This window comes from Bubalus bubalis, chromosome X, assembly GCF_019923935.1.
Source record: "Bubalus bubalis isolate 160015118507 breed Murrah chromosome X, NDDB_SH_1, whole genome shotgun sequence".
Lineage (NCBI taxonomy): Eukaryota > Metazoa > Chordata > Mammalia > Artiodactyla > Bovidae > Bubalus > Bubalus bubalis.
Genome location: NC_059181.1, coordinates 62,417,173 through 62,431,966, shown reverse-complemented (window position 1 = coordinate 62,431,966; position 14,794 = coordinate 62,417,173). Strand labels below are relative to the sequence as shown.

At 45.3% G+C, this 14,794-nt stretch overlaps 1 protein-coding gene across 1 annotated transcript; it reads left to right on the top strand.

The window, feature by feature from the left end:
* The first annotated feature begins 7,289 nt into the window (after window positions 1–7,289).
* Window positions 7,290–11,874, top strand: P2RY4 (pyrimidinergic receptor P2Y4). Its single transcript, XM_006074191.4, has one exon. It carries the CDS (start codon window positions 7,950–7,952, stop codon window positions 9,045–9,047), a length of 1,098 nt encoding a protein of 365 aa, XP_006074253.3. The 5' UTR covers window positions 7,290–7,949; the 3' UTR covers window positions 9,048–11,874.
* The last annotated feature ends 2,920 nt before the right edge of the window (window positions 11,875–14,794 follow it).

Below are 14,794 nucleotides of genomic sequence, written 5' to 3'. Positions count from 1 at the left end.
CTGAGGTATAATTTAGCAAAAGTAAAATGCACAAATCTCAATTGCACAGCTTGATGAATTTTTACCTACTGTGGAAAGCTGAATAATGGGCCCCCAAAGATATCAGGTCCTAATCCCAGGAAGCAATGAATTTTACCTTATATGGAAAAAAGGAACTTTGCAGATGTGATTAAATTTAGGATCTTGAGAGGGGGGAGACTATTTTGGATCATCTGGGTGGGCCCTAAATGTAATCACTAGTCTCTTTATGAGAGGGAAACAGAGGGAGATTTGACTGCTGAGACAGAAGGCAGTGTGAGGATTGCAGCCAGATGCGATGCTACAGGCTTGGAAGATGGAGGAAGGGAAGATGGAGGAATGCAGCTCTAGAAACTGGAAAAGGCAGGGACACGGATTCTCTCCAGTAGTCCCTCATAGTTGCAAGATGGCTGTCACAGTTCAGGCATAGTCCTGCTTATACTTTGGTTTTGGCCCAGTGAACCTGATTTTGGACTTCTGATCTCCAGAACTATAAAAGAATAAATGGTATTTTAAGCCATCAAATCTGTGGTAATTTTTTTGCAGCAGTAATAGGAAATTACACCTATGTCCAGATCAAGATATTGAACATTTCTAGCTCCCCAGAAAATTCCCTTGTGTCCCTTTCCAGTTAGTAGTCTCCCAAAGAGAACCATCACTCTGGTTTCATTTTGATAAGGAGTATTTTCATTTTAGGGCTTCCCAGGTGGTGCTAGTGGTAAAGTGCCAATGCAGGAGGTGTAAGAGACATGGGTTCAATCCCCGAGTCGGGAAGATCCCCTGGAGGAGGGCATGGCAACCCACTCCAGTATTCTTACCTGGAGAACCAATGGACAGAGGAGCCTGGCAGGCTATAATCTATAGGGTCACACAGAGGTGGATAGGACTGAAGCGACTTAGCACACACATTTGCATTTTATGAGGAGGCAAGAGTAAGAAGGCAAAGGAATGCATCTCTAATGGTGAAGTATCTGGCCCCTGTGATAGATTGAGGGGAGAGCTATTTTCAGGTCTTTACCCACCCTCACTCTGCACACCCCAATGATATTTCCAAACCTGCCCTTCCAGTTAGGAAGTGATGATCAGATCTCTGAGTGAGAAATGGTTGGCTTATTCCATAAGGCATCACAGCAGACAGCATTGTTTATCAACTCAATAGGCATCTCTCACTTCCTTCTTTTTGTTTTTATAATTCATTTATTTTATTTTTGGTTGAGCTGGGTCTTCATTGATGCCCTTGGGCTTTCTCTAGTTGCATAGAGAGCTGGGGCTACTCTTCTTGTAGTGCACAAGATTCTCATCATGGTGGCTTCTCTTGTTGTGAAGCAGGGGCTCTAGGCACATGGGCTTCAGTAGTTAAAGCATGCGGACTCAGTAGTTGTGGTACATGGGATTTAGTTGCCCACAGCATGTGGGATCTTCTCCAACCAGAGACTAAGCCTGTGTCCTCTGCCCTGGCAGGTGGATTTTTTTTATATATCTGTATCTATCTATCTTTATTTATTTTCTTATTTGGCTGCATTGGGTCACCAGGGATCAAACCTGGGTCCCCTGCCTCGAGAGCCTGGACTCTTATCCACCGGACCACAGGGAAGTCCTTGCCCTTCCTTCTTGTGGACAGAATCCTCATTTTTCAGGTACCCCACCTTCCTCCACATGGCTCACTTCTGCTCTTGGCCAGTCATGGTCATTTCATCCTCCTTGCCAGTTGTTGGTTTAGTTATAGGCATAATGAAAGTCAGGCCACTGAGATATGAGGGGAAGCATGGTAGGGCGATACTGGGAAAGGTTTCCTGAGTAATAAAAATAAACACACAGGAAGAGAGCCCTTCCTCTCCTATCATCAGTGGTATTTCCACATTTGGTTGGATGCAATGCCAGAAATAAAACAGCCACCTTGTGACCATGATGGTTGCTGAACAACCGGCTGAAGGGTACAGATCAGAAAGATGGAAAGAGTCTTTCTTCATATAAAGAATTTTTTAATGACAATGTTAAACTGTTGAATTAGCCAACTCAAAAGCTCCCTGCTCCTGGACTTAGATTATATGTTTCCTTATTTTAAACTCAGCTGAGTTGGAATATTCTGTTATTGCAGCTGACAGCATACCAGCAGACTTAAGTGGCATGTGGACAATGGCACTGTCTCAGTGTGGGAGGATGGAGAGGAGGCAGACTAATCAAATAGTAGAAACAGAGACTTCCCCTGCTGTCCTAGGTACTGGACACAGAGGTTCTGGCCTCTAGTCTAAAGTTGTTAACAGCCTCGCTGGAGATAAAGAGCAGACATTTAGAAACACTAAAAGGGAACGCTTCAGAAAAGACCCCTGCTACAACACTAACCTGGATACAATTATATGGAACCAGCCAGTCTCCCATGATTTTACTAATAAATTTGGATTGCTCGGGATTTCAGATTACTGCTCCTTTCCATCAAGCCTGTGGGGACTGTCTTGTTCCACTCCACATTGCACCTTACTCTCAGCAGGTGACCTCACTTTTTCACCTCACAAAGAAAACCTAGGCAATTGGGGTGAACTTCTCAATCTCCAAACCCTCCAAATTCACGTATACTTTAATTCCTAATGATTAAGAGGCTGATAACTGCCAGACACTGAGAGTTGACACATTGCCTCATTTTCTCCTCACAACAAGGTCGCTACTCGTGTCCTCATTCTATACATGAGGAAATAGAAATTTAGGAATACTTATCCACAGTCCTATAGCTAGTAGGTGATGAAGCCATAGGTAAACTCTAAGTCTGTATGACTCCAAAGCGTGCATTTCCCCCACTATTTCACTTTTCTCTCCTGTTCTTCCTTCCTTCCTTCCTCCCCACTCCCCCCACCCCCAACTCAGAGAAAGAGATTAGAAACCATGCCTTTCTCCCTTGTCCTTCTTTAGGCCCCGAGGAAACAGTTAACATTGCAGAGAAACTGTCATCAAGACATTTATGAATATTAGATATGAGGGGCCAAGAGGGGGAAGACTGGAAGAGTAGGGGCACCAAAGGATCTCAGCAACAACAGTATCCATGTTGCTCCTTTCTGTCATGGGAAAGAAGATAATGAACTTTGCCTGGCACACTAAATTCTAGATATCAATGAGATACCCAAGTGGATACATGTTACAGCAAACAATAAATACAGGGCTTATAGATGTGAGAATCATTCAATTCAATTAACTGTAACAGGGACTATTCATTCGTGCAACAAATAGTTATTTAACACCAGGTGGCGCTAGTGGTAAAGAGCCCACCTGCCTAATGGAGGAAATGTAAGGAATGCCAGTTCAATCCCTGGGTCGGAAAGATCCCCTGCAGAAGGGCATGGCATCCCACTCCAGTATTCTTGCTTGGAGAACCCCGTGGACAGAGGATCCTGGCGGGCTACAGTCCATGGGGTCCCAAAGAGTCGGACTCGACTGAAACAACATAGCTCATAGGCTCTTGTATAAGGTTTATCTACTTTCTTAACATTGAAATGAAAGGCATTTTTTGGACAACAAGGTGTATAATTTGGAAAAAAAATCCTGGAACATATATCATCATAACTTTACCTGGAAGGCTTTGAGAAAGACAGAAGTAAAACCAAATGCTTGTTCTCAGGTAACTCTGGGTATGATTTGGGAGTGGGAAGATCTGGAGGAGATAGATAAAAACACAAATGAGTATAATTCCAGGCAGTCTGTGGTATGTGCCATAATCTCAGTAGAAATCAAATGTGATAAGAGTGTGAGAGAGAAATTTGGTTGGAGACAGATCTGTATGCTGGAATTTCAGTTCAGTTCAGTTCAGTCACTCAGTCGTGTCCAATTCTTTGCGACCCTATGGACTGCAGCTCGCCAGGCCTCCCTGTCCATCACCAACTCCCAGAGTTTACTCAAACCCATGTCCATTGAGTCGGTGATGCCTTCCAACTATCTCGTCCTCTCTTGTCTCCTTCTCCTCCCACTTTCAATCTTTCCCAGCATCAGGGTCTTTTCCAACGAGTCAGTTCTTCGCATCAGGTGGCCAAAGTATTGGAGTTTCAGCTTCAGCATCAGTCCTTCCAATGAATATTCAGGACTGATTTCCTTGAGGATGGACTGGTTGGATCTCCTTGCAGTCCAAGGGACTCTCAAGAGTCTTCTCCAACACCACAGTTCATTGGTCATTATAATTATTCATAACTTGTAAGTTAAATCATGACAGTGGATGGAGAGAGAGAGATGGAGAGAGGAATAAACAATGGAAGAATGGAAAGAGAGGAGAGGCGAGAAGAGATTCTGGGAATAAGCCTTGGGGAAGGGTCACATTTGGAGGAAGGAGGACAGAAAGGAGCCAGGGAAGGAGACAGAAGGAATATCCAGAGGAATAGGAGAATCAGAGTAATGTAAAGTCACAGAAATGAAAGTGAGGAAGAGTTTCACAGGAGAGAGCCAGTCTGGTCTGCAGCCTTTCATAAAGTAGGCATTCCTTTTGGCCTAGGTGACATCAGCGGAAGCTACTTCCGGTTGGGGAATGTTGGGAGAGGTGTTTTCCTGAAGTAGCCACTGGGTGGTAGTGGTGGCAGCGGCGGCAGCTGCAACTGTGTCCAGGGACCGGCAGAAACACGGCAAAGCTAAATCAGCTTGAAGCAGTAGGAGAAAAACTGGCTCCTGCTGGGGCTTCTCTAGTTTTGTGGACACTGGCGTGTCCTCTTGAGTATATATCAAGCCTCAAATCACATTTGTCCTCCTCTGAAGAAGCCAGCTTCATCCCTGGGAGCAGAGTAAATAGTACGAAATACTTCATAGATCAGCAGCATTTTAAGGGGCTTCCCAGGTGGCGCAGTAGTCAAGAATCCGCCTGCCAATGCAAAAGACATAAGAGATGCAGGTTGGATCCCTGGATCCGGAAGATCCCCTGGAGGAGGGCATGGCAACTCACTCCAGTATTTATGCCTGGAAAATTCCATGGACAGAGGAGCCTGGCGGGCTTCAGTCCATGGGATCTCAAAGAGTTGGACATGACTAAACACAGCAGCACACATAGTTTGCAAAGTGTTTTTACATCTATTAACCAATTCAGAAAACCCTGAAAGGTTGATATTATTGACCCCACTTCACTGATGAGAAAACTGAGATAACTGATCCAGGGTGACACAATTAATATGTGGAAGAACAAGGATTTGAATTCAGGTGTGTCTGGCTCCAAACACCTGGGCCTTTTGTGCAATATCACAGTTCAGCTATCCAGGACTCAGGCTATGATCTCTTCTTCCTTGGCTACCTTTTATCCACACCCTCTCCCACTCCCCACCACTGGGCAAGGATATTCAGGTTTTTCCCCCCAAAGAGATTTCTGGACCTTCCAGGAGATCTAGATTCTGCTCCTAAAGCCTCCCCTGCAGCCCTGCCTCCTCCTCCCAGGATCCAGCTGGGTAATATTCTTAGAACCTGAAGATCAGTTTCAGAGTCTCCATTGCTTTGCAGCTCCCTTCAGAGTGGTTCTTCTGTAGTCATCTCTCCCTTCCCAAGAGCACTCTCACCCTCAGAGTCCTCCAGGCCCAGAGCTTGCTTCCTGAGCCTAAGACCTTCATAATCACTCAGCCTTAGTTAGTCCCAGGAACCTCAGGCCCAGAGCGCCTGACAATTCTGCATTCCCTAGTACTAGCCTCTTGAGCATCTAGGTTTGGCATCTGTACTTTCTTGGCTGTATTCAGACAAGGGTCTTCTAGGGTGACAGAGAGAGATGAGAGGTGGCGTGTAGGAAGAGGTGGAGACTATAAGGGAAGCATGTTGGTTAGCATCCTTGGGGAAGAGTGAACCATGTCCTCACCACCTCCTCTTACGTGTGTAATTATTGTTCAGTCGCTCAATCGTGTCTGACTTTTTGCGACCCCATGGACTTCAGCATGCCAGGCTTCCCTGTCCATCACCATCTCCCAGAGCTTGCTCAAAGTCATGTCCATTGAGGCAGTGGTGCTATCCAACCAACTCATCTTCTGTTGTCCTCTTCTCCTCCTGTCTTTAATCTTTCCCAGCATCAGAGTCTTTTCCAGCTCAATAGGCCTCTTGAAATTGACAGGTGAAAAAACCTCATCCTTCCCCAGATCTACTTTTCTCATAGCCTTCCTCATCTTTGTCAAGGGTATAAGTCCAGTTGCTCAGGCCAGAAATCTTAAGTTATTCTTGATTCCTCTCTCTCTCTTATACCCCTTATCAATAACTATTGTTATCTTTACTTTCAAAATCCGGCCAGAATCTGCCACTTCTTACAACCTCCACCACTGCGGTCCAAGCCACCATCATCTTTATTGGCAAGAGCCTCTGATCTGGTCTTCCTCCTGTGTACACCATCCTGTAGTCTGTTCTCAACATAGAGCTGGCCAGGGGGCCTTCTAAAATGTGAATCAGATCCTGACACTTGTCTCTTCTAAACCCTCAGTGGCTTCTCAGTCAGTGAAAGAAGAAGCCAAGGTGTCCTCACAATGGCTTCCAAGGACCTTCATGATCTGGTTCATGCTGAACTCTCTGACCTCATCTCTATGTTTCCTCTTCCTCACAATCATCTGGTCTTTGTTTAAAAGTCACCCTAATATTTAAAACAGAAACACTCTATTTTCTTTTTCTCCTATACTTTTTTCCATAGCAATGATCATGATCTGTATATTTTACTTGTTAATTTTATTATCTTTTCCTTCCCACCAGTATGTAAGCTTCATTAGAGTAAGAGTTTTTGTTTTGTTTAGTACTGGTGAACTACCAGTGTCTAGAGCTGGACCAAGCACATAGTAGGCTCTCAGAAAGGATTTGCTTATCCTTTCCTAGATTGTGGCCAGTGGCTTAGAGAGGCCACTGAGATAGCAATTAAGTCCATGTTAGAGCCTGATTCAAAAGCCAGCCTGCCTGGGTTCAAATCTTGACTAATTAAATACTTCAACTCTCTGTGCCTTAGTTTTCTCATCAGTAAAGTAGGGATAATCATGATACCTACTTCAGAGAGCCTGTGAAGCCCTTAATAAGTATAAAGCATTTAGAACAGTGCCTTGCATGTAGTTAGTGCTATATATATATTTCTTATAATTAGATGCACATGGAGTTAAGATTTATATCAGTAGTTTAGATTTTCTAAAACTTCATTTCCCATTTTTCTGCTCATACAGATTTCTATGATCATCCTTCAGGTTTGGTTATCTCCAGTGACCTGGCTCTTCATCTGTCAACTTGGACGTTTCCTTGTGTACTCTCTCCTACTGTCATTTAGAAGCTGTTAAATAGTAATCTCGCTGGGCCCCAGTTTCCCAATCTTGATGGGCCTTGCTATCGCTAATGATTTCCCAGGATGGGAGGAACCCCACCCCCAATCCCGCCTCCTTGGTTATGCCCTCTGGCTGCCAAGGGGGAGGGTGACAGAGTCAGCTGGGCTCAGCCTCAAGGGGACCAGGTAGGATGCATGCCAAGTTTCTTCGGTAAGGGTGGCAATGGGGCTCTGGGCTGGCCCAGGCTGGGGGAAGGCGTCAGAGATCACTGTAGTACAGAGACACTGGGACCAGGGGAGAGAAGTCACTGTGTGGAGAGATGCCCTCTTCACAGTGATGTCGCTCTTCTGGTGAGCTGGGAGAAAATTTGGGTCTGGGTATCTTCCCACACTGGTCCTGGTAGGCCCCAACTCCCTTCAGGTAGCTAAGATCTGAAGGACAGAGTTAGCTGCAGAAGAACAACCCAAATCCACTGACTGCCCTCCTGAGCCCCACTGCTGCCTGCTACCTACTACTCCCTGGGCTGGACCAAGGGATCTCTGGAAGAAGCCAGGCTGGCCTAGGTTACCTCCAGATGCATCCTCTCAACCCCTACTTGTGCCTCAACCATTGCCCTCCCCATTCTCTGCTTTCTTTCCCCAGGTTAGGGCTAGGCGGCCAGGGAAATCCAGCTACCCTCACTCTGCCCTTTCTGCCTCTAGGGGGACCATGGCCGGTACAGAGTCCTTACTGTTCACAACCTTAGGCACCCACTCAGATCCTGACAACAGTGAGATGGAACTGGACTGCCAGTTTAACGAGGAGTTCAAGTTCATCCTGCTGCCCGTGACCTATGCAGTTGTCTTCCTGCTGGGCCTAGGCCTCAATACCCTGACCATCTGGCTCTTCCTCTTTCGCCTCCGACCGTGGGATGCAACAGCCACCTACATGTTCCACTTAGCCCTGTCAGATACTCTGTATGTCCTATCACTGCCCACTCTTGTCTACTATTACGCAGCCCGCAACCACTGGCCCTTTGGCACTGGGCTCTGCAAGTTCATCCGCTTTCTCTTCTATTGGAACCTCTACTGTAGTATTCTTTTCCTCACCTGCATTAGTGTGCACCGCTACCTGGGCATCTGCCACCCACTGCGGGCGCTGCGCTGGGGCCGCCCACGCCTTGCTGGCCTTCTCTGCCTGGCAGTTTGGTTGGTCGTAGCTGGCTGTCTCGTGCCCAACCTGTTCTTCGTCACCACCAGCCCCAAGGGGGACACCGTCTTGTGCCATGACACCACTCGGCCTGAGGAATTTGACCATTATGTGCACTTCAGTTCGGCAATCATGGGGCTGCTCTTTGGTGTTCCCTGCCTGGTCACTCTTGTCTGCTATGGACTCACGGCCCAGCGCCTGTATCGGCCCTTGCCAGGGGCCACCCTGTCATCTTCCCGTCTGCGCTCTCTGCGTACCATCGCTGTGGTGCTGACTGTCTTTGCTGTCTGCTTTGTGCCTTTCCACATCACCCGCACGATTTATTACATGGCAAGGCTGTTAGAAGCTGACTGCAGGGTGCTGAACATCGTCAACTTGGTCTACAAAGTGACTCGGCCTCTGGCCAGCGCCAATAGCTGCCTGGATCCTGTGCTCTATTTGCTCACTGGGGAAAAGTACCGACGTCGGCTCCAGCAACTCTGCAGGGGTAGCAGGTCCCGGCCTCCCAGGGCTTCCTCCTCTCTGGTGCTGGTGTCCCTGCCTGAAGACAGCAGATGCAGGTGGACAGCCACCCCCCAGGACAGCGGCTGCCCCACCCCTCGGGCAGATAGTTTGTAACATTGGAAGCTGGGAAGTGAGAGAAAGGGGGTGAGTGCAGGGCAGAGGGGAGGGAACCTAATAGTGACACCGGATCTGGCTGCTTTTTCCTCTTCTCTGGGCTCTGGAAAGAGGCCCTCATGTTAAGGTTTAGGAGGAGCCAGAGAAATCACATGTGACCCTATCACTCCTAAACCCTTCAGTTGCCCTCTCCTTTTTAGCCCAAAACACTAGAAGCCACTCTTTTTCCTCAACTCCTTTCTCTTGTTTCTGTCCCATTCCTGGGGCCACTGGTCCTGTTTCTTAGTCCTACATTACTTCTGGCCTCTCCCCCTGTTTCCTTGTACAGCATGCATTTCTTCAGCCAGACTAGAGCATTTAACTGGAGAGGTGGAGAAGCTGGGGTGATCTCAGGATTGGGCTGACTTATTTGATGGTGATAGCCAGAATCAAGAAGTGGGGGCCTCAGCATATCACAGGTGCCTGGGATGTGACATATATAGCGCCCACACCCACTCCCTGGTTTCTCCTGGAAGACAGGATAGTCCTGCTTACTCAGGCACTGACCTAGGGCACAGTCCAGACAGCCTACCTTCCAGGGTCCTCACATGCAGCTGGAGACATGGCTCTGTTGAGTGGTATGTAGCCACGACGTAGAGAGGGAGCCCTCTCATGGGGTGGAAGTCTTCTCATGGGATGGGGACCTTGAGAAGCTTCAGGGGCAGGACCCAGGCTGATAATGGCCTTTGGAACAGGAATGGGATTGGCCCTTCTTTATGATGTTTGCTGAGAACATATTTGACAGCTCTCCTGTACTTAATGAAGGGCAGAGTGGATGGCTCAGAATAGGAGGGAGGAGCTCTCGTGTCTATGGCATAAATTCCAGCACCAAAGGGTGGAGCAGGTTTGTGCAGAGATCGGGGTGGTGACAGGGACTGAGGCCCACAGCTGGCTCTTCACTGGTCACTCCCCTTTCTCTGGCTCCTGTCCTAGATAAATGATAAATCTGTCACCAGCTCTTTCAGATCAGGCTTTAGGACTTTGAGGACAGGGCAAGGCACAGGGGCTAGGACAACTTCCCTCAGAGTTTGCCATCCAGTCACTCCTCTCTAGCACCATCTTTGTGCTTACAGGCTGCTAGGAGTAGAGGTGGGATGTGAAACTTGAGGAACTAACCCTCAAGCCATGGGAAGAATTTCTGGGCAGGCCTCTGTGAGAAGGGTAGGCTTACCCTTCCAGGCATCCGCTGTAAATCGCCTTCCAGCCCTTTGGTCTCCTGAATCTCCAGCCTTCCTTTCCTTTTGCCCTGCCCTTGCTGACCTGACTTTGATCCCTTACTTGTCTCCTGGCTTCTATGGGATCTCTGTAGAGAGTAAGGTTAGGGCTGGTCTGCAGAAAAACAAGGCTCCAATGTCCCTGAGTCTCCTTTTGCATTCTTTTAAGGGCTCCCTCTTCCTCTCTAGATATCAAGGCCCGCTTTCCTTTTCCTTTGTCCTTCTTCATCACTTTCAGTCTCTTCTGTAACAGATTTCATTTTGTCTTTAAAAAAATTCTATTCATCTTATTCATTTCACTGTCAAATTTCTGGAAAGAGTACCATGAATCCCATTTCCTCACCACAAAGTCATCCCCTAACTCTCTGGATCTGGTTTCCTTCCTATACTTTTCTGTACCTAGAACACAAATTGCCTCATAAGGAAAACCTTTAGGGGTCTTTTCTCTGCCTTCATCCCCTTTGACTTTTATGCTTTGCTTAACCCTATTGCATACCTACTTTAAAACTTTTTTTATAAAAGCAGCATTAAAAAATTCCACTGATTCCTGAATCATGAAGATCCCCTGGAGGAGGAAATGGCAACCCACTCCAGTATTCTTGCCTGGAAAATCCCATGGACAGAGGAGCCTGGCTGTCTACAGTCCATGAGGCTGCAAAAGAGTCAGACAAGATTCAGCAACTAAACAGCAACAGCATGACAATATTAAATAAAAATTTGGAAGAAAATATTCACCTCTACTTCACAACCCTAGACAATTCTTTTCATTTTTCCATGTTCCATGCTTCTCTAGTTTATATAATACATATATGTACAATCAGTGTACATATATTTTAAAATTCTTAAAAAAAATTTTTATTGCAAATACTCTCCTTGTGTTACAGTCTTTCATATTCATTTCAATGATGACATAAAATTCCATCCATCAGTAGATCATATTTTATTTGACTATTCTCCTATTATTGGTCATTTAGGGAACTCCCAATTTTTCTGTGCTTTGAATGTTTTAATGCATATAGGTTTTTCCTTCTTTGTAATTCTCTTCCTAGGACAAGTTCCCAGGGGTGGGATTACCAGATCAAAGAGCATGAGTGGTTTCATAGAGCTTGATTTCCCAAAGGACAGCACAAATTTTCAACATCACAATGACACATGAGTGTTCAGTTCCCTTGTAGCCCTGGCATTAGACTTTATAAGAAATCTTTTTGGATGGCTTAAACATTTAACTTATTTCATTTCTTTGATTACTCATGGGATTGAACACTTTCCCACATGTTCACTATTTGCATTTTCTCTTGGGTGAATTGTCTGTTCATATCCTTCTTGAATTGGTATCTTAGTGGTATTCTTTTCTATCTAAATGTATTCTTTATTTGACATACATGTTAACCCTTTGTCATATTTGATGTAACTATTTCTTCCATTTATTGTAATACTTTTAACTTTAGTTCCTTATTTTATCTCCTTGCTTTAAAATTTCTCTCTGGTAATTTGCAACCTTGTGAATATAGTAAAAATTATTGAATTGTATACTTAGAAATGGTGAATTCTATAGTAAATAAACTACATCTCAATAAAACTGTTAAAAAAAAATTCTCTCTTCCTACTTTTCTCACTCTTACTACTTCTTCCGTTTGCTTGCTGCTCTTTCTTTTTTATTCCCTAAGTGGACAGAGTTCCAAAATCTGTCATAGTCAGAGCATTTGGGGATTATTTAATCCCCTCCCCTCATCTAAGCTGTGATTTTTCTCTTGGAGAGAGCATATATGCATGTGAATACAATTCAGTTGATTCAGAGTCCTTGAGAGTACCTTGGAAATCTTCTAGGGCCTGGGCACTGCTTCATTTTACAAAGGAGGAAACGGGTCCTGAGATATGACTTGCTCATGACTTAGTAAGTTAGGGGCAGAGCAGAGACTAGGCCCCAGGGCCCCAGAATTCCAGAGCTCCTTCCATTACACCAGGCCAACTCAGTTCCAGGTCTGACCTTTCTCCTAAGCTCCACCTTTATGTCTTCAGCTGCCCACTGGACAATTTCACTTGGATCTTCCATTGTTACTTCCAACCCAAATTGTCAAAAACTAAACTCCCTAAACCAGTTTCCCTACTTGTCTTGCTCATTTGTGTTTGTGGCATCTTCTTTTCTCAAGTCACCTAGGCTTGAGAATACTCAGGTAACTTTGACTCTTTGCCCTCCCTGTTTCCTTTATAGTTCCAGTGCTACCATTCTATAAAAGAAGGCCAATTGTAATTGACATGATGAGGGAAGAGATGTCTAAATCTCATGAAATAGGGAGGACAAAGAGTCAGAGTTGCCTGAATGTTTTCAAGCTTAGATGACTTTATGGTTCCAGTGCTACCATTCTGGGGCTTCCCAAGTGAGTGCAGTGGTAAAGAATCTACCTGCCAATGCAGGAGATGCAAGAGATGCTTGTTCAATCCCTTGGTGGAGAAGATCCCCTGGAGTAGGAAATGGCATCCCATTCCAGTATTCTTGTTTGGAAATTTCCATGGACAGAGGAGCCTGGTGGGCTACAGTCCACGGGGTCACAAAGAGTCTGAGCTTTGTGACATGACTGAGCACACACACTGCCATTATAATACTGGCTCTTGTCACTTCCTCCCTGACTGTCACTCCCTCCCAACTGGTCTTCCTTACTTCTAATCTCTCCTCACATGATATACTCAGTGCATATTGCCAGATTAATTGGCCCCAAAACTGCTTTCACAGTTTCACTCTCTCGCTCAAAACTCTTTCATGGTTCCCCATTGTCTACAAGGCAGGTTGAAATTCTTTTGTCAGAAATTCAAGAGTGCTATTGCATATGCCTCCTCATCATTAGCTTCACTTCTCCTCTCTTTGTTTTTACTCTCAAAAATTAAATCCCTCTTGCCAGGTGTGTGAGAAGGTGATCTGTGAACTTAGTTACCATCTTTCCATTCTTTGGCCACTGAATAAAGATTGTGCTTTGTCAAAAAACAAAAACAAAAACACACAGAAGAAGAAGAAATTCAAAAATGCCTTTTTCAGTCTTATTTTCCATTCTTCCCCAGTACAAATCTCTCTTCTCCAGCTATTTTGATCTCATTCTTTTTTTCCAAATATGACCTCCATTTGCTTACATCTCCACTTTTATTCTTCCTTTCCCACATGTTTGAATGCCCTCCCTTTGTTTTCCCACTGTCTTTTTCCTACCCAGTGTCCAAGGCCCCTGGTGGCACTAGTAGTAAAGAACCTGCCTTTCAGGGCAGGAGACCTAAGAGACATGGGTTTGATCCCTGGATCAGGAAGATCACTTGAAGAAGGAAATGGCAACCCGCTCCAGTATTCTTGCCTGGAGAATCCCATGGACAGAGGAGCCTGGCTGGCTATGGTTCATAGTGTTGCAAAGAGTCGGACATGACTGAAGTAACTTAGCATGTACACCCAAGATCAAGCTTAAGTCCCACTTCTTCTGAGGAATTCACTGCTGACTCTTTTGCACAGTGACCTTCCTGATCACTCCTGCAGTAATTATTGCCTATATCAGTCATTTGGCACTTACATTGTCTTTTGATATTGCCTATACTACTATCCTGAATTGTTATTTAACCCTTTATGGACATGAGTTTGAGTAAACACTGGGAGTTGAACGACTGAACTGAACTGAAATAACAGGTTGGGAACACAGCCCCACCCATCAACAGAAAATTGAATGAAAGATTTACTGAGCATGGCCCCTCCCATCAGAACAAGACCCAGTTTCCCTCTCAGTCAGTTCTCCCATCAAGAAGCTTCCATAAGCCTCTTACCCTTCTCCATCAGAGGGCAGACAGACTGAACCACAGTCATAGAAAACTAACCAATCTGATCACATGGACCACAGCCTTGTCTAACTCATTGAAACTATGAGCCATGCTGTGTAGGGCCACCCAAGATGGACGGGTCATGGTGGAGAGTTCTGACAAAACATGATCCACTGGAGAAGGGAATGGCAAACCACTTCAGTATTCTTGCCTTGAGAACCCCATGAACAGTATGAAAAGGCAAAAAGATATCACACTGAAGGATGAACTCCCCAGGTCTGTAGGTACCCAATATGCTACTAGAGATCAGTGGATAAATAAATACAGAAAGAATGAAGAGATGGAGCCAAAGCAAAGAGATGGAGCCACAGCACCCAGTTGTGGATGTGACTGGTGATGAAGCAAGGTCCGATGCAGTAAAGAGCAATACTGCATAGGAACCTGGAATGTTAGGTCCATGAATCAAGGCAAATTGAAAGTGGTCAAACGGGAGATGGCAAGAGTGAACATTGACATTTTAGAAATCAGTGAAATAAAATTGACTGGAATGGGTGAATTTAACTCAGATGACCATTATATCTACTACCATGGGCAAGAATCCCTTAGAAGAAATGGAGCAGCCATCGTAGTCAATGAAAGAGTCCAAAATGCAGTACTTAGGTGTAATCTCAAAAACGACAGAATGATCTCTGTTCATTTCCAAGGCAA